At 46.5% G+C, this 20,850-nt stretch overlaps 1 protein-coding gene across 1 annotated transcript in view; it reads right to left on the reverse strand.

Moving 5' to 3' along the window:
* Positions 1 to 20,850, reverse strand: part of RFX8 (regulatory factor X8) — a 48,881-nt gene that overhangs the window by 23,982 nt on the left and 4,049 nt on the right. Inside the window, exons 2-3 of the mRNA XM_040267704.1 lie at positions 3,508 to 3,618; positions 2,197 to 2,274 (exon numbers count right to left, since the gene is read on the reverse strand). Of these exons, the coding sequence (XP_040123638.1) occupies positions 2,197 to 2,274; positions 3,508 to 3,618 (189 nt within the window). The remainder of the gene's footprint in view (positions 1 to 2,196; positions 2,275 to 3,507; positions 3,619 to 20,850) is intronic.

Consider the following 20,850-nt stretch of genomic DNA (forward strand, 5'->3'; position numbering starts at 1 on the left):
AAGACTCCTGTTGAGGAACAAAATGGCAGGGCCCTTTCTTTATTTCCTCCCATGTGGATCTGGTGGCCCATCTGAGTTGCCAGCTCATGAAGACTCTGGCCTTCTGAGATTTCTGCAGCTCAGATATCCTGAGGCAACACAGTACTGACTGCAGGTACTCCCAGAACCCCAGACTCTTACACTGTTTCTTCTGTGTAGGCTGTGAGTGCTGACCCCGGAGTACCTGATTTGAAAATCTCTTCAAATTTCTGTTCAAAAGAAGACATCTCCAAAGAGACTCAGGTATTTAATGAGAAAGACAAGAATGGGCTGAGCAGGGTGGAGTAATCCTTCGACTCCCAGGCTGAAGGCTTCTGGGGCTCATGGGTCTGGATGAGACAGCACTGTCTCAGCCCACCTCTCGTCCCGCCTCCCACGTTCTGAGTCATCCATTCCGAGTCGCCTGCTACAGAAATATTTCTCTGATTTGTCCCTCTTTCTCTCTGATTTCATTGTCACTGTTCCCAACCCAGCCTCCCTTCCTTGCACCTTGACTGTGGCAAAGCCTCCTCCCCACCCTCTGCTCCCATAATATGGCATCTGATGTCACTACCAACCCACCGTCTTCTCATTAAGTCAGAGTTTCCCATGGGGCCGGTGAGAGAATAAATCTGGTCATAGCCACCTTCCTGTCCTGTGACGCCTGTGACCACCCTCTGCCTCTGCCTGCACCATGCCTTCCTCCCAGAATCCCTCTTCTCCCCCACGTAGCGTCTGTTGGACTTCTGCTTTTCCATGAGACTCGTCTGCAACGTGGCCTCTTCCAGGGAAACTTCTCCAGGCATCTCTGTTTTTCTTCCCTTGGGAGCCGAGAACAGTCTGATCACACCGTGTTCTAGAACTTTCCATATCACACTCATTGGCTTACACTGTTCCTTTCAGTACCAGACTATCAGCTTTTCAAGACTCCAAGGGAGTACCCTCTTTGTTTCGGATATGGTGCTGGTCACAGGGTAAGTATTCAATTTGTACTTGATGAAGCATCATAGACAAGAAGGAGTGGATTGGATATTCAACTTGGGGGTTGTTTATAACATGGTGTTAATAGGCCAGGGGTCACTCTGAAGACAGCCTGGTCCCTCCCTCAGGCCAATGTTTTCTACAAAGCATGAAATGCCTTCATGCTGAGTAAATATTATCTCCCAAAGCGGAAGTGCTTAGAACACTGAAGCCTCAGAAGACCTTTCATTTAAATGTGCACTGGCTTCTCTGGATTTTCGTTTTATATGGTAAAAGACTGAATGGCTAAAAGATTTCTTCATGCCTTTCATGGACAATTCTAGAACACAACCCACTCTTGATGATTCCCATGTCAGAGCACCCTGCTTCAAACCGTCTGGTACACTGCTGCTTCTGCTGGCAAGTCGCTTCAGTCGGGTCTGACTCTCTGCGATCCCGTAGACGGCAGCCCACCAGGCTGGGATTCTCCAGGCAAGAACACTGGAGTGGCTTGCCATTTCCTTCTCCAATGCATCAAAGTGAAAAGTGAAAGTGAAGTCGCTCAGTCGTGTCCGACTCTTCATGACCCCACGGACTGTAGCCCACCAGGCTCCTCCATCCATGGGATTTTCCAGGCAAGAGTACTGGAGTGGGGTGCCATTGCCTTCTCCGTGCATTAGCATGTATCAATAACAGCTCTGAAAACCATCCCTGAGAATCCCAAGGTAAATAAAGTTGTTATTCTTTAGTTGCTAAATTGTGTCCAACTCTTTAGGAACCCATGAGCTGCAGCCCACCAGGCTCCTCTGTCCATGGGATTTCCCAGTCAAAAATACAGGAGTGGGTTGCCATTTCCTGTTCTAGGGGATCTTCCTGACCCAGGAATAGAGCCCATGTTTCCTGCCTCTCCTGCACTGCCAGGCAGATTCTTTATCACTGAGCCATCAGTACTTTATTTCAGATCAGCTGGAATGAGGATCTAAAAATAGCTGAGTTTATATTTAAAGTGTAAAATTATCCATATGAGCACCTTGGAAAATTTCCAGATGATTAAACTGAATAAAAATATCATCTTCAAGAGCTCACTGACTATAAAACAGCTGCATTCTAAGCACTTTAGTGCGATGAATTCCTACTCCACATCCCTTGAGGGGTCTTTTCAAGCCAAAAGGTTAAGAACAAAGCATAAATGCTTGCGTTTTGTAGATAAAACCCTACCCTCTCGAGTTCTTGGTTCCTCACATGCTGCAAAATGTCTTGACAGCAGTTGCAGTATTCATCAGCAAGAAAGGTCACCTAGGAGAATACAGAGAGTCGTTTCAGCTTTCAGCCCACTTCTAGAATTACCTGCTTCTCACAGACCTTGCCGAGGCCCTAGTGTGTGTCAGCCGCTCAGCTGTCTCTGACTTTTTGCAACCCCGTGGCCTGCAGGCCACCAGGCTCCTCTGTCCATGGAATTCTCCAGGCAAGAATACTGGAGTGGGTTGCCGTGTTCTTCTCCAGGGGATCTTCCTGACCCAGGGATTGAACCCAGGTCTCCTGCATTGCAGGCCCTATAATAATATTATCTGGCTGTGACATCAGCCAAACTCTTTCCTGGGGCCGTGTTTTTACTGATAGTTATGTGAAGTGGTACCCCACTCCAGTATTCTTGCCTGGAGAATCCTATGGACAGAGGAGCCTGGGGGGGTACAGTCCATGAGGTCACAAGAGTCAGACATGACTGAGCGACATTTTCAATTCATGTGGAGTAATGCATAACTTGTGACCACCATGGTGGGTCAGACGGTAAAGCGTCTGTCTACAATGTGGGAGACCTGGGTTCGATCCCTGGGTCGGGAAGATCCCCTGGAGAAGGAAGTGCAATCCACTCCAGTACTATTGCTTGGAAAATCCCATGGACAGAGGAGCATGGTAGGCTATAGTCCATGGGGTCGCAAAGAGTTGGACACGACTGAGCGACTTTACTTCTTCAACTAAAATTGAAGTCGCTTCATTTTTGATGCCATAGCATTTATTTCCGGGTCTGTACCACCCACTCTAAAGACCACCGATCTTTGCCACCTTTCCCTCTAAAGCCCCATCTCCCCCTTCCACATGCCCCCAGACCCAGTTGCTAGAAAATGCACAGACCTGTTTCTTGCTCTGTGATGGAGACCCTCATTCTAGAATGTGACATGATCGCAGCTGGAGTCTTTTTATAGGGCATGAGGAGAAGCCCTGAATTTCCTGACCATCACCCAGCCCAGGAGGGAATGATAGTCCTCACAGGCCTGGCAGAAGGCAAATCTTAGTCCATTTTGTACAACTGTGGTCACTGGCAGACTAAGAAGCCACTTACTGCCCCAGACAGCAAGGCATGGAGCATTAGTCTCCCTCATGTGTGCAAACTTAACGTTAAAAAAAAATTTTTTTTTTCCCCACACTGTGTAGTATGTGCAACTTCCCAACCAGGGATCAAATTCATGTCCCCTGCAGTGGAAGCACAGACTCTCAACCGCTAGACCACCAGGGAAGTCCCAAGCCTACCATGTGGTAGGAGTATTTCTTTGCCAGTTCCTGCTCCCAGAATGGACATCTCCTGAATTCAGACAAAGGGGATCCAACAGGTTCTGTCTTGATCGGTGAATGATTGTCACCCTAAAACCATTTTCACACAGATTAATTCTTCAAGTCAGATAATAATTATTCACTGCTACTATAGGTTAATCTATCATCCACACCCCTGGGGACTTTCTTGATCCCAGCAACCATTCCCTCTTGTTTCATTGCAAATGATATCAACCTTCCTCTATAAGACTATACTCTCTAGTCATCAAGGAGCAATTAGGATTTAATATTTCACATATTTAGTATTTCAAAATGGCCTTGCATTACAAATGCTCTATGTGTGTGTGCATGTTAAATCGCTTCAGTCGTGTCCAACTTCTTGAGACCCCATGGACTGTAGCCCACCAAGCTCCTCTGTCCATGGGATTCTCCAGGCAAGAACACTGGAGTGGGCTGCCATGCCCTCCTCCAGGGGACCTTCCCAACCCAGGGATCAAACCCACGTCTGTCTCTTGCGCTGACAGGTGGGTTCTTCACTAGTGCCACCTGGGAAGCCCACAAATGCTGTATAGTAACAAACAATAAAAAGACTACCTATGAAAAATCCGATGCCATAAACGCATTTTACAATGCTTGTCTACATGGTCGCCCGCCCTTGAACTACAACCATCTCCTGTCTGGGTCACCGTCCCTGGATTACAGAAATGGTCAGTCATACATAAAATCTCAGGACCGAATGAACAAGGAAAGTAAGGGGCACTGACTTTCCTTTCGAAGAACAGATTACAGAGTGCAAAACATTTTCATTAAGAATGGGAAAAGGCAACGTGGCAGAAAGTGAACTCAACATTCCTGCCTTGTGTCAGCCACACTGCTGTTCATCTCCCGGCCCTGCTCCTACCCTGGAGCAAGGGGAGGCATGGCTGTTCCTGATTTGCATGAAAGACTGTACTGAAATGATTTCTTCAGGATTTCCCTGACATCTTTTGAATAATTTCCATTCTAATAGAGTAGGTGAGAGCATTCCTGGGAAGTTGGAAGTTGAGCCCCACAGCCTGCCCTGCTGGACTGCACCTGGATCAGGGGAGTCCCCTTCATCCTCTCCAACCTAATGGCCTGCTCTGTGGCAGCACAGCTCCAGGGTCAGTATATCCTCCTTGGCTTTCTCGTTCTGCACTCTGAGCCTTTCTAAACTACTCACTGGGCTATTCACTTCTGAGCTACTCAATTTGCTTAGCAGATCGTCCATGTGGGTTTGCAGTAGGCCCTTGTCTACAAGCCACGGGAGGACAGAGAGGTCTTCTGAACTGCCCGCCCTACCCCGAGGGCTAGGAGCACCACCCCGACTGTGTCCCACGGGCACTGCGCTCACTGAGAGCAGCCACCAGCTTCCTCCTCACCTGATGCTCCCTCATTATCAGCCAGCATCACCTTGAGGATCAGGGGGGTGAGTGGCTAAGGGCTGCCCATAATAACGTTATACACAGGAAAATAATTGCATCTAATTCAACAATTACTGAATATTTCAGGGTCTATCATAGCAAATCTGTTTTATTCAACACTCACTGCTCCTTCTTCTTGGAGAATGCGGTTATGATTAGTAGACTTTTCAAAGGCAACAATGTCTCCACTGTGACATAACAGATAAGAGAGAAATAATTTTAGTTAGACCCTTATTTCTGAGCTCAGGCATAAAGGTTCTTTTGCAGTGAGGTTATTTGTGTGGGGGGAATACCGTCCATAGGGTTGCAAAGAATCGGAACCGACTGAGCACACAGCACACACACACACACACACACATACACACACACAACTTTGATTTCAAAACCCTCCTCCAAGTTTCTCTCCACAATTGCTGATTATCACCTGCTTAAGGTTTTTTTAAAATTCATTTGTATAACTGTGACAACCACAAATTTATTTTTAAAAGTTTATTTCCTTCAGAAGCAAGAATATGATATCCTCATGGTTAGAACTTGCTCTGGTGAGACAAGAAAAATCATTATGCAGATGAAGTCTTCTATTTTCTGATTTGGAGCTTTGAAAATGATCAACTCAGAAATGATAATATCCTCTGAGTCAATGGATGGGGCAGGGCACTTTCACAGAACAGGGAAACTGAGAAGGAATAATATGTAAGGTCCATGTCACCACACCACGTGGGTTCACATGTCATCTTGGAGAAAAGATTCTATACATCATGGAGAATAGATTCAGTTCTGTGCATGTGGTGTGAGGTAGCAGACCAACACTGCTTCTGCTTCTGGAGGCAAGTGCATGGTCTTCAAGGCAGGGATGGCCTGGGATGGTGGTAGTCAGAAGGAAGTGGAGGAAAATGGCTTTCATCTCACGCAGGAAGGTACTTCATCCCCTCCGAGCCTCTCTAAAGTCCCAGGAGCTCTCCCTTGACCTTAGGTTTGGGTCAGTCCATTCTCAAACAGTCATGTACAGATGTGAAAGCTGGATCATAAAAGAAGGCTGAGCACTGAAGAACTGATGCTTTCGAACTGTGGTGCTAGAGAAGACTCTTGAGAGTCTCTTGGACAGCAAGGAGATCGAACCAGTCAATCCTAAAGGAAATCAACCCTGAATATTCACTAGAAGGACTGATACTGAAGCTGAAGCTTCAATACTTTGGCCACCTGATGCAAAGAGCCGACTCCCCAGCAGCAGAAGTGGGCGACAGAGGATGAGATGGTTAGACAGCATCACCGACTCAATGGACATGAATTTGAGCAAGCTCCGGGAGATACTGAAGGACAGGGAAGCCTGGTGAGCTACAGTCCATGGGGTTGCAGAGTCGGATACGACTTAGTGACTGAACAACAACAAAAAAGGTGTCAAATCACCACAACAGAAACAAAGCCAGGGCACAGGAGTTACCTGGAGGTGAGAGGCCCGGAGAGGTCACTCGGCTTCCTTGTGGGCTGTCCCCACAGGCAGGGCCCAGGCGGTTAAGATTTAACTGCTGGGGGACAGGGGAGCGCCAGCCTGGGAAGGAGGTGGCAGCTAACTCCACAGCAGAGCAGGCATCCTTGGCTGCTCTTACTTGTGCCACTTGAGCTCTGAGAGCCTCAATTTTCCACCCGATGAACGGGAAGGAAGGGGTAGGTTCCATCCCTTAGTTGGGAAGAGCCCCTGGAGGAGGAAATGGCAACCCACTCCAGTATTCTTGCCTGGAGAATTCCACAGATAGAGGAGCATGGCAGGCTATGGTCCATGGAATTGCAAAGAGCTGGATACCAACTAGCGTCTAAACAATAACAATCTCCCACCACTAAAAGAACTTTTCCAATCCCCAGAGCCTGTAACCTTCGCTCAGTCTCCAGGGTGTGCGTGAAGGTTAGAGGATTCTCCCAGCCTCAGAAAGGAGGTCAGAGGAAGGTCAGGGTCCCTCCTGGGTCCTGCAGACTGTCTGCTTCAGTGTAGACACACAAAAAACACATTTGACTTTAATTAGCTTTTACGATCAATTTGGCTAAAAAGGGTCCAGCGTAAGAGGGCTGGACATGATTATATGCCACACGACTCAGCCTTTTTTTTTTTTCCTTTCCCCGGAAAATCTCAAGTGTTGTGTTAGCTTAATACGCTTTCTGGCATATAACTTTCTTCTAGCTTAACTACAATTTGCATCCACATTCTCAGGTTCTGACATCATTTGTCGTTAATCCAGACTTTCATTTGCATCATTTTGGCATCATCATTTGCCCTTGCAAATCATCCTAACAGCAGTGAAACAACAACGTGAAGCAATTACAAAGGTAAGAAGATAAAAATGTAATAAAACCGAATTCATGTCCCGGACTTGTTCAGCCTCAGACTGCGGAGGGAAGGTGTTTCATCTTCTCATCGTTGAAGGACTTCATTTCCATTTTTACTCAAAGAACAAGAATCAACGACTCTGTTTTTGGTTAGCAGTGTGTGTTAGATGCTCAGTTGTGTCTGACCCTGCGACCACTAGGCTCCTCGGTCCATGGGATTTTCCAGGCAAGAATCCTGGAGTGGGTTGCCATTTTCCTCCTCCAGGGGATCGTACTGACCCAGGGAATGAACCTGGGTAAGACACCCTTAGCTTGTTTTTTAAATTTTAGGCCATGCCATGCGGCATGTGGGGTCTTAGTTCCCCAACCAGGAACTGAACTCGTGCCCCCTGCATTAGGAGCTCAGAGTCTTAACCACTGGACTACCAAGGAAGCCTCTCAACTTGATATATATTTTTCCCCACTTTATTTTTTATCAACTTGATACTTTTACAGCTCAAGTTAAATAGTCAATGTATGTATTCATATCAGGGTAGGTCTTATGATTGCAAAAAGCTTTATTTAATATACTTTTGATCACACTAGGCACACACACAATGACACTAACGACTAAAATATACTGAACATTTACACATCACTAAGTGGTGCCTTATTCACTCCCCCTTACTCCTCACAACGATCCATTAGGTAGCGGATAATAATTCATTATTGTCCCCAATTACGTACAGGAAACAAGAAACAATGCACAGAGCCAGAAACCCAGCTCTGACTTCACATCTTCATCACTATTACCTCCTCTTCCACTCTTCCATCTTTTAAGACAGGGGTCCCCCAACCTTCCGGAGCTAATGCTGGATGACCTGGGGTGTAACTGATGCAATAATAATAGAAATAAAGTGCATAGGAAATGTAGCGCACTTGAACTATCCCGAAACCATCTCCCACCTCAGTCCATGGAAAAACTATCTTCCATGAAACTGGTCTCTGGTGCCCAAAAGGTTGGGGACCACTGCTGTAAGACACAAGTATGTGTGATAATAAAAATGTACATGAGGAGGGCGAAGGAAGATGCGAGGGTTTCGAAACAAAGTGGAAAAGAACAACCTAAAACATTTTTATTTTATACTGGAGTATAGTTGATTAACAGTGTTGTGTTAGCTTCAGATATACAGCGAAGTGATTCAGTTTTATATATATATATATATATATATACACACACACAGACACATATACATGTGTCTACTGTTTTTCCAATTATTTCCCCATTTAGCTTATTACAGAATATTGAGCGGAGTTCCCTGTGCTATTCAGTGGGTCCTCCTGGTTATTTTATTCTATATTGGCACACAGTTGATTGACAAAGTTGTATTAGTTTCAGGTGTGTAGCCAAGGGATTCGGTTATACACATACATATATCTATTCTTTTTCATTCTTTTCCCATTTAGGAAGAACAGCCTTCTTTTTAAACCGGATTGGCTGAGTGTGGCTGAGGGGCGTGGATTCCTTATTTTCTGTGCTGGGGGCTGTTGCTTTTACATTGCTTAACTCTGTTCCCATTAGATTTTTATGGGCAACTTAATTACAAAATGATGATCTAACGGGACACCTTTGAAACTGCTGAAAGTCTATCGTTCACAAGGGAAAACAGCAACCGGAAGCCAGGCCTCCTCGGCAGATGGCATGCCACCTTGTCTGGGAGTCTGGGCTGGAGAGGAGGATGTGAGGGGTGCTTTGAACAGGTGAGATGGTTTGGGAGCTTCATCTGCTTTTCAAATCTCCCCCCCCAGCAAGGGTGCAGTCCAGGGCGGGATCTTCCACACCTATGTTTTATGAGCTGCTAGACAACAACCAGGTAATGCCTATTTAAAAAAAAAAAAAAACACCTTAACAAGTTCCAACCAGCCTTGCAAAGCACAGGGTGGACACGGCCCAAGTGCGGGTTGCAACTTGGACCCCTGATTATACCTGAGAAGGAGGCAGCCAGGGACTCAGCAGAGCCCTGCTGTGGGGGGAGGGCTGGCCCCAGGAGGGTTTACCTACTGCAGGCGCTGGGGCCACGAGGACTCCGCGGGAAAGACTCCACAGAGTCACTGAGATGTTCTGGGTCTGCGGTGCCCACGACCGCTTGGCTGACGGCTCCCTTGAACTCGCCCTCCCAGGGTGATGAATGTGAAAGATAAACCGGAGACTTTCTGCTCCCTTGGGCACGACCAGCCAGCCATGGACCCAAGGTCCTGGATTCTGCAGGCTGCCAGGCAGCCCCCTGAGCTCATGAGCTGGCAGAGGAACAAAGGCACAGAGAACAAAGGCAGGCGTGACTCGGGAAGGCCCAATTTTAGAAGCTTTTTACAGGCTTTTAATATGCTAAGTTGGAAAAGCTGAGTGAATGAGTCAGTGTGTGTGTATGTGTGTGTGTGTGAGAGTGTGTGTGTGCGTGTGAGAGTGTGTGTGTTTGTGTGTGTGCATGCATGTGGACTCGGGGACAGATGAGGGCAAGGGCTAGTTTTCATATGTCCTGAGAGAAACCTGGGCCTCTGTCCCACTAATCTCAGAAGTCACATTAGATAGACCAGGGACTCATCTATTTGGAAAATGACAAAGTTTTCCTTGTGATATGTCAGCCAGGAATGTTGCTTACGAGGTAGAGAATAAACATGTTAAGCAGAGCTGTTTCTCTAGATGTGACAACCACACACCCTCTCTCTCCATTTCCCTCCCCTTCCCCTGACGATAACAGAGCATTTTATACTTTGGCCTCCATCCTCCAAGAATTTCTAGGTCAGCGCTTAGACCTTGGTCCAGAGCTCAGTCCAGCTGCCAGCTAAACAAGACTGGGATCTGGGGAGGTCTGTTCCCTGTATAAAGATGTTACCCTGGAGAGGGGAGCAGGGCAGGAAGTGCCCTGGAGTTAGGAAAGGGCTCCTTTGCATCTGGCACACGCTGCATATTTATAGTCATTTTCCTAAAAAAAAAAAAAAAAAAAGCCTCAAGCTGCTCGTTGGTTTTGCAAATCAAATCTTGGTCTCTTCTTGGAAATGCTGCCTCAGCAGTTTTCAGTGAGACCCACCACAACATGGTCGTCCACCCCTGCCCGCCCCTCCCTCACCTCCAGGGAAAACAAACGCTGCAGACACCAGGGCTCCCGGCCTGCTTGCTCCTGGGCCTCCTGTGAGGAGTCCAGTGAAAGATGTCCCTGGCTAGGGATCCTGTCCTCCCGCTAAGCCACTGGCGTCAGGGAGAGGGTGTGGTGGGTGGTGGCAGAGAGCTGACAGTAGAGTTTCTCCTCTGAAGGGGCTCCGAGGGACGATAGGGGGAGACAGGGAGGAGACAGGGGCTTATCTCAAGACTAAACTGATTGTAATTAGATTACCTGCTTTTTCTGCAGTGCCTGGTGGTGGCAGTGATGAGAAAGTGAAAAACCCCTAGAGTCCCTTAAAGCCACCAGCCTGGCTCCCAGCCAAATCTCTATGCTGATGCTCTCATCCGCGGTTTCCATTTCTTTCCTTAACATGAGGTCCAGACAAAAACAAACAAACAAACACAAGATGCCCTTGAAAAATCCAGATGCCTTTTCCTTCCCGAGGCAAATATTAGCAGAAAAGTGCTAATCAGACCTCAGTTGCCTGCACCCTCAGAGAAGCGCCTGGCTCACTGGGGCTGTCACTCTGGGGAACAAGGAAGATGCTGGTCTGTGGTTGGCTGGGGGGTCCCCTCCGGGTTCTGAATGCTAGTGAGCTCCTAACAGCGGGACCTGAGGGTGTGCCCTGGGCAGACACAGCGACCTGCCTACTTCCAGATGTGTGAGGACAGAGGGGGAGTGCTTGGTTAGGGCACAGGTGAACACCTGTGCTACCTGTCCAGCCCCCCGTCCCCCAACACACACACACACACAGGCCAGAGTGAGGAGGGCTCTGAGACTCAGGGACAATCCAGACTCTAACTGCTGAAGGCGGAATGGATGCCAGCAGAAGACGTTGGCAGGGGAAGACTGGTCACTTTCTAGGACCTGCCATCACGTGTTTTCCTGGACTGAAGGGTCAGGCTTGATTCATTATTCGTAATGTAGGTAGCAGGAGTAAGAAATTACTCAGGGTCCCGAGCTGAGCTCCCTGTGCTAACAGCAGCTCCCCCCCTGCCCCCGCGCCAGCAGTCTGTTTTACACACATACAGTATCTGTATGTCAGTCCTCCTCTCTCAGTTCACCCCGCCCTCCCCTTCCCCTGCTGTGTCCACATGTCTGTTCTCTATGTCTGTGCCTCTACTCCTGCCCTGCAAATAGGTTCATCACCACCATTTTTCTAGATTCCACATATATGTGTTAATATACGGTATTTGTTTTTCTTTTTCTGACTCCACTCTGTGATGACCTAGAGGGGTGGAGTTGGGGTGAGGGGAAAGGAGGGAGGTCCAAGAGGGAGGGGATATATGAATACCTATGGCTGACTCATTTCATTCTACAGCAGAAACCAACACAACATTATAAAGCAATTATACTCCAATAAAAAATAAAATAATCATTCAGAGAGCTCCATTTTACCTCTGCCTAATCTCCTCCAATGGTGACATCCTGCCAAGCTCTAGTACAATATCACAATCTGGGTTTTGACACTGATACAAATTCACCGATCTCACTCAGATTTCCCGTCTTACTTAAACTCATTTTTGCATGTGGGCATGTAACTCGCCTATGGAAACTCTTGCCTCCGGCACCGCGGCTGAGACACAGTGCGTGGCGACTGTGGCTGCACCATTTCTTGCTCCCGCAGCCCAACGTCCCTAACTCCCGGCAAGGAGGAAGCTGTCCTCCATTCCAGAAATCTTGCCATTTCACAAATACCACATGATATCACTTATTTGTGGAACCTGAAATTTGACACAAACAAACTAATCTACAAGACACAAACAGGGTCACAGACATAGAGAACAGACTTGACGTAGTCAAAGACAAGAAGGATGGGGGAGGGATGGATTTGGGGGGGGTGGGATTAGTGGATGTAAAGTATTATGCATAGGATGGATAAACAAGGTCCTGCTGTAGAGCACAGGGAGCTGTATTCAATATTCTGTGATAAGCCATAATGGAAAAGAATATGAAAGAGCATATATGTGTGTGTGTGTGTGTGTGTGTGAATTATTTTGCTGTACACTTGAAAACTAACACAACATTGTGAATCAACTACCCTTCAACTAGAAAGGAAAAAAAAACTTTGTCAAAATGTTTTATAAACGAAATCACACAGTATGGAACCCTTTGAGATGTTTCACCCCCCAACCACCACTCTGTAATTCCCTGGGGATTCATCCAAGCGGTTGGATTGATAGCTGGATTGAGAGAGAAGGAATGACGTCTTGCAAGGATGGGATGATGGGGAGCCAAGACAGACACGCATTTGATTGATGTCCTCAGAGCAAAGCGAACATGGCTGAAACCAAGGCTGTGCATTCGGGAGAAATTGGCAACATGAATGAGAAGTGCCTACAGAAGGAGCTGGGGACGGTCACCAGTCTGGGAAGAGGGGGCTGTAGGCTCTACACAGGAGGTAAGAGCAAGCTCTTGAGATTTCCGAGCAAGAAAGAGAAAAACTGAAGAACTAGGGGCAGGTTAGTCTCGTGGCCATGTTCAGACAGTGGTGAGGTGAAGGGAGGGAACTTACACAGGACCCATGAAAATAATCTCGATGTGAGATGACGAGGACATACAGGAAACACCTGTAACCAGGAAGAGCCATCAGGAGATCCAGGAGGGGAGAATTAACAGGACTTGTGACCCGGGGAGTCAGGGAGGGCTGTGGGGTGACCCTCTGCATAGGTTCTATCTCTTGGGATCACAGATGGAAATGAGGGCGTCAAGAGGCAGAGGTGACGGGAGGGAGAGAATGAAGTTAAAGTTCTACGTCTTCAGTGGGAGGGACCAGTGGGTCCTCTGCATGGAAACATCCAGGAGACGGCCAACCAGAACATCCCCAGGTCGGGGGGTGGGGTGAGGTGAGGAGCAGGGAAGTGATTCAGAAGGAGGACTCGTCCATGGAGGGAGCGACAGGTGAAAGAAAAGAATTCGGTGTCCTGGGGTCAAAGTGTAGGAAAAGCGTCATTAATGATGAAGCCTTGGGTCTCTGGGAGATGCCTGCCCTGGTGGGGAGGGGAGAGGTCAGGAGACCAAGAAGGGCTCATTCTAGGGAAGGGACTGGATGATGCAGAGTCCTGAAGGCTATAGAAAATTTCAAGAAGGACGTGGCCAATTCTGTCAAATTTGACAGAGGAGAAGAACAAAGATGGTGCAAAATGGCCCTGGCCATTGAGATGATGAGGAAAATGATCCATAACTGAGGAAATGAACGCGGTACACATTTCTCTGGCAGATGATGTTGCCAGAGATTGACGTTGTCCATGTCAGAGGCGTGCTGATGTGACGTGCATGCTTCCATCCTTAAGAAGGATGAATGGCACAAAGGCCAATGCAAGTCAAAGCAAGTACCAATGGTCCTAATAGGAATCAGGCTGTGACCAAGACCAAAATACCTAAGTGGCAGGTACTAACCTGGGGCACCTTTTTTCACCCAGAAGGTAGCAATACTGGGCATAGAAGAAAGAACTTCTCTTGATACAGATTCCGTCGTAATGATACCTGAAAAATAAACACGGTCTTAAAGATGGTGTAAAACCACTAAGTGGGCTTTAGAGAAGTGACAGGACAGACTAGCCAAGGAAGACTTAGAGCTGTTCTCTGGGTTTCATCATTGACCCCATTTAGCAGGAAAAGCTAGTCAGTCATTCAGCCTGAGCAGGCTCTGGTAGGTGGACCATTTCATACTATCTCACACGCATCGGCTCTGAAACAAGTTTGCGTATGTCCTCCTCTGCTTTCCCGACTTATGACACTTGAATCTGAGAGATGCCACAGGGAAAGCCTCCTGTCGTCTCTGCCATTGACCTTCTCCAAGAAATGCAGACCAAGGCCAGTGTTCCCTCTGCTGAATGGACTCAGGTTCTCAAACCCCCAGAAGGAAGTTTGGTTCCTCCTCTGCTAAGCCCAGGAAAGGCAGCAGCTTGTATGGGCTCATAGCAGCCCAACAATTTTTTTTTTTCAAATTAACTATTGCCCAGTGCTTAACTTGGCAAACACTTCCCATGCCTTTAACTCCTTCATGGGTGGCAAGTCCTTCCCTAACTTGGCTTCTGTTCCTTCTTAGTGATTTCTGGCTCTCACTGATTTCTCCTGACTTTTCTTGATTTAAAACAAACAACAAGTAACAATGATAACTGAGTGATAATTATAACAGGATGCACCCGATAATGCTGGAATTTCCTTTTGTGTTAAAAATATCACCTGGGTACCTTGGTTTCTTGAATATAATTCAAATATGTGAATTAGATGGAACACTTAGCAATTTTAGTTCAAAGAGTAATTAAAATGGTTTTATTGTTCTAGGGCTATCATTACTTAACTATTAGACATTTACATGTCTAAACACTGAAAGTGTTGAAACAGAAAAATACACTGTGACTTTTGTACTTTAACACAATCTCTTGAGAAAACAGAGACTCAAATTCGTTTCTGGCATCACCTGAATTGTACCAGGCACTGGGAATTTCATTTAATTATGGAAATTCTTTGGGAAGAGTTGATATTTATAGTTTGTTTAGTCTTGCACTTTTTGGTCATCCATTTTGTGATTTTTCAAAATGTATGTTTTTAACATTTAGAATAAAACCAAAATGATCAACCTACCTGGCACTGCCTCTCGTTCCCAGCCTCCGGGTGCCAAGATCAGGAAAAACCAAATGCACGAGCTAAAAGAATAAGTTAAAAAAAAAAAAAAAAAGTTAAAAAAAAAATTAAAAAAAAAAAAAGAATAAGTTAAAGTCGCAATTTTAAAATTTAGAAATAGAACTTTCAGCTTCATCTCTTGCCATGTTTAAACTGTATTCCCTCTTTTCTAATCATAAAGAAAATAGAAATAAATGAAATTTGGAATAATCAGACAAGTATAAAGAAGGAAACACAGCACTCCAAGGAAACCACCATGTAAACTCCAATGCAGTTCATTCCTGACTTTTTCCCAAAGCCTCGCTGTGCGAGTGGATTCTGCAAGTCTACACTGGAAATACTGGCATCGTCACAATTCCTGTGTCAGCAGCCCTGCTTCCCACTTTCTTCCCCCTACCTTGTACTGTAAACATTTCCCCTTGTCATTAAAAATCCTCTAAAAACAGGGCATTACTAACACTGCAAAACAGTCCATCATGCTACTTTCCTTTTTCCAACGTGATTGGCATTTTCATTTTAAAATTTATTCATTTACTTTTCATTTGAAAGATTTTGCTAGTAAATGTTACAAAATATTAAATGAGAGCTACTTCTGACTCAATGTTTCATCTCCCCATCATTTATTTATTTATTTTTGGCCATGCCAAGTGGCTGTGGAATCTTAGTTTTCCAACCAGGGATCAAACCTGCATTGGGAAGGCAGAGTCTTAACCACTAGACCACCCAGGAAGTCCCCATCCCCACTATATTTTTTTTAAAAATTTATTTATTTTTAATTGAAGGATGATTGTTTTACAGTATCTGTGTTGGTTTCTGTCAAACATCAACATGGATCAGCCATAGGTATACACATGTCTCCTCCCTCTTGAGCCTGCCTCCCATCTCCCTCCCTACCCACTATCTTTCTGATGTACATTCTGTTAGCACTGATATGATATCTATGACCAATTACATTTTTTAAAAACCAAAAGTCTGTTCTGTCTAAAGTTCTGTGACAAACATAGTATCCAAGTGCATGACTGTTGGAAAGGGAAATACTGTATTCTGGTAAAATACAAAACTACAGAGCAGGAGGGCAGGATGTTCCAGGCGGCCATGTAATGATTTCTTCCATATTCTCTACATCTCTGGGTCTGCCTTCCTCTCTCTTTTATTCTCAGTTTCCAAGTGGGAGGATTGGATGTCATGAAACATTTCTCCTGCCTGCCTCAGACCCTACCTCTTCCTACAGGAAGGCTCCCCCACTTCCCCCCGCCCCGGGTGTGGAGGCACAGAAAGGGAGAGGAGGGCAGGTCTGGAATGTTTTTTGTTTTTTTTTTCCATATTTACTTTACATATATTTTAATTGGAGTATAATTGCTCTAAGTCTGGCACAATTAACATCAAAGTCATGAGGCCAAATCAAGGAAGGAGAACCTAAACGGACACGAAACCGTTGACAGGAGAGAGCTCCCTCAGAGGCTCCCTCAGAAGCTCCCTCCCTCAGAGCCTCAGGGCTTCCCTCCCTCACAGCTGCCTCAGACCCACCCTCACTCAGAGCTCCCTCGGACCCTCTCTTCCTCAGAACTAACTCAGACCAACTAACCTCCAGAGCTCCCTCACCCTCACACCCTTTTCCACTCAGAGCTCCCGAGGACCCTTCCTCACTCAGAGCTCCCCCGGCGCCTCTTCATCACGGCTCCCTCAGAGCTTCCCTCAATCAGAGCTGCCTCAAAAAAGTCCCACCTTAAGAGTTCCCACAGTGTCTCTCTCTTTCACAGCTCCCTCAGACCATCAGACCCTCTCTTGCTCAGTGCTCCCTCAGAGCCTCTCTGGATCAGAGCTCCCTCAGACCAGCAGCCCATCCCTCACTCCAGCTCCCCCAGAGCTGTGCTCCCTCAGGACTCCCCCAGAGCCGTGCTCCCCCAGACTCTCCCTCCCTCAGTGCTCCCCCAGATTTGCTCCCTCAGAGCCTCTCCCCCACACTGGCCCCTCAGACAGTGTCTTACTCATGGCTCCCTCAGAGCCTCTCTGGATCAGAGCTCCCTCAAAGCCTCCCTTTCTCAGCACTCCCTCAGAGTCTCTGGATCAGAGCCCCTTCAGACCCTCAGACCCTCTCACTCAGAGCTCCCTGAAAGCCTGGCTCCCTCAGCCAGCCCTCCCTCCCTCAGAGCCTTGCTCCCTCAGCGCTCTTGCAGACCTTATCTTGCTCACAGCTCCCTCAGAGCCTCTCCCTCAGAGCTCCCTCAGATCACCCCTTGACCTGTGAAGAGTGGGTAGGATGGGGTGGCCCAATCACCTCAGACCCTGGGGAAGAAGATTCAAGAATTAGCATCAAGGACTGACGTTGAGGCCCCTGCGTTCAACGTCTGGCTTGGGCACAGGACCCCAAGCCAATGAGAGACAGCTGGCCAGTGGCCTTGGGGGCAGGCTGAGGAGTGCAGTCGCTGCCCTGGCTCCAACACACCCACAGCCTGTTCAAGACAAGAATAGCTGAGAAGTTTCCACAGCCGGATACTGGCCACAAGTGATAAAGAGCTGACAGGTAGGGGACTTCCCCAATGCAGTGGATGTAGGTTTGATTCCTGGTCAGGAAGCTAAGATCCCACATACTTCATTGCCAAAAAACCAAAACATGAAACAGAAGCATTATTGTAACATGTTCAATAAAAAACTTTTAAGAAAAATTTTAAAAAATGGTCCATATTAAAAAAAAAAAAATCATTAAAAAAACAGAGCTGACAGGTGAGAGGGCCCAGATTCTGCCTAGCAAGGCCCCAGGATGGGCAGTCAGGCTTTGGAATGAGTCATTCACTAAAGCCAGGGATGCATTCTAGAACATTCTCAAGGGTTGCCCTGCAGAAGCCACTGGGGGGACCAGGAGACAAGGGTCTGCCTAGCCCCCAAATGTGAAGATGTGTGGTAGAAATTTTCCGTCCACTTTTACTTCTCCCAAAACCCAGAGAGGTGGTGGGAGAGGGGAGGGAGGAAAAGGAGGTCCCCATTCCTAGTAGTCTGCTCATGAGAAACCTTGCTGAAGGACTGGGGAAACCATTCCACTTTAACTCAGAGTGTGGATGTCACATGGGGCTGGACCTTGTTAGACAGGTACCCTTTGGTAAACCAGAATGACAATGGGGCTTTGTATCACCCAAGGATTTCTAGGGAGGTCAGGCTGCATTTCTGGACAATGAGGCCATGGCCAACATTTGCCTTCTTCTTTTGTACACGTTTCTCGATCTCCATATTTTCTATTAAGGGAATGTATTATTTCACAATCAGAAAAGCATCAGGAAATGTTACTTAAAAAAAAAATGAAGTCAGCGTTTGGGAAGTGCCCTCCTCCTCGTCAGCCTGTTACTTGCACTGGGAGTGAGATGACCCGTCATGTACCTGGGACTGTGGAGCAGAGCAAGAAACACCCCAACATCTGCACAGGAACTTGTGTGGAACCTGGAATCAACTCCATTCCCAGGGGAAGAGGCAGGAAGTGAGAAGTGGGTATTTTGTTGTTTCTCTTGTAAACAAGCTTTGGGATCACATCCTTTTCCCCTTCCTCTCCCTTCTTTGAGTCACAGATTCAGCAACTCAGAGTCCCTTTCCAAGACCAGCACCACTGAACTGGCTCATTCTCTGGGCAAATTCCCAACAGGAACTGAAAGCCAGGACCCCAGTGTCTTGGGGGATGGATTTGAAAGGAAGTCGGAAGATCAAAAACACTGGACAAATGCCCGCAATCATACCGGAGGCTCTTTTTAACACTTTCTTTGGAACACTGCAGTGGGACCACCCTGGATGAGAAACGACTGAGAAGGAAATCGAAGAGAGGTTTTGAACAAGAGCCTCAGGTTTCTTAAAAAAGGAGGCAGGGATGATCCAGAGCCCAAATGCGTCAAGCTCAAGTCACCCCACTCCCATCTGATAAGGCTGCCAGATAAGGAAAGTGCTGTAGTGCCAGGATGCCCAGACTCAAAAGCCTTAGAGGAAGTGTCCCAATATGTTGAGTGATGAAAGGGCAAAATGTGGGCTGAGTGATAAGACACCTGGGGAGTTCCTGGTGGGTTGGAAGACCTCACCCAGAGACATTCAGGGAGCTCCAGAGCCTAACACCTCATTCGTGCCCACATCACTTTTGATTTATTGAGGGAGGGCTACGTGTGAGCTTCAGCAGCTGACACAGCTGGATGACTCTGAGTCTAGAAGATTCAGCAGGTCAGAACTAAGAAGCTACAACTTGGAATAAGGAAACAGCCACTCTTGGGTGCCAACACCCATCTGCTTGACAACAATCTGATAACAAGGACAAAATATTCTATTTATCTGGAGTGTTTTACAGTTTACAAAGCAGTTTTGGGAGGCCTGTGCCCAGTCTCTCAGTGTTGTCTGACTCTTTTGCAACCCCCAGGACTATAGCCCACCAGGCTCCTCTGTCCACGGGATTTCCCAGACAAGAATACAGGAGTGGGTTGCCATTTCCTACTCCAGGGGATCTTCCCAACCCAGGAATTGAAGCCGCATCTCTTGTGTCTCCTGCATTGGCAAGTGGATTCTTCATCACTGAGCCACCTTACTTCTAATTCATGTGTAAAAAAAATGGAGATTAAAAATAGTAATTAAAAAAAAAAACTTTTGCTGACCACAAGCTTTAAATGAAACCAATATAATGGCAGGGAAGGATAAAAGGGTTAGTACCCAAACAAGTAAAACAAAATAAAAATAAAAGCTCCGTCCTGAGCCCTCCTGAGACACTGAGTTGTACCCTTGGGGAACCTATCTTTGAAGAGAAACACCAATACATTGAAGTCATAATGAAACAAATGGGCAGGGAAGTTAAAAGTTGGGAGCCAAGAATATTCAGTGGAGAAGTAAATATCAGTGCTTTGGAAATATCACTGGAATTCACAGAATTGCCCATGGGTGCCCAATGGGAGCCCAGTGGGAGCCATCATTTCAGAAAATGATGTCAAATAACCCATCAGCTTGCAAATTGACCCCCAGATACATACCCAAGAGAACAGCTCCACGTGCACAGTAGGAGACACATGTGAATATTCATAACAGCAAAATTGGGAAACAACCCAAATGCTCATCAATAGGAGAGCAAATGAGTCAACTGAACTATTACACAGCAGTCAAATGAAGGTAGAGGAGTCTTGATATAAGAGTAAGTGGAACAAGTCCCCAAAGATGACACATAACATGATTTCCTTCTAAAAAAAGTCAAGCCACAAAAATTAAAACTGGGCTTTTTGAAAGAAATACAATCTATAAAATAACTCAGACAGAGGAAGCCAAAGATGGTATAATCTTGCTTATATGTGGAATCTAAAAAAAAGTGACAAAACAAAAGCAAAACTAAAAACAAACAAACAAATAAAAAACTCACTGATCACAGAGAACAGATTGGTTGCTGCCAGAGGTCACAGGAGGGGTGGGGCATGGGCAAAATGGGTTAAGGGGATCAAAAGTTTAAGAAAAAAAGAAATGATATAAATGTACTAAGATTCTTTTTAAAAAGGCAAGAAAGGGACTTCCCTGGTGGTCCAGTGGTTAAGACTCCATGCTGCCAACACAGGGGCTCGGGTTCCATCCCTGGTTGCGGAACTAAACTCCCACATAATGCACAATGCAGCCCAAAAAATTAAAAAAGAAAAAATTTTAAGGCAAGATAATGATGAAGGGGTTGATGGTTCCCAGGAGCTGGGGAAGGCAGGGAGAGGGGTTTCTGGCCACGTGGTTCCTATAGGGTGGTGGCTTCACAGATGCTTATCATATTGTTTAAAAGAACAAAAGAACCCAAGAGAATCAGGCCA

This window comes from Oryx dammah, unplaced genomic scaffold (assembly GCF_014754425.2).
Source record: "Oryx dammah isolate SB20612 unplaced genomic scaffold, SCBI_Odam_1.1 HiC_scaffold_25, whole genome shotgun sequence".
Classification (NCBI taxonomy): Eukaryota; Metazoa; Chordata; class Mammalia; order Artiodactyla; family Bovidae; genus Oryx; species Oryx dammah.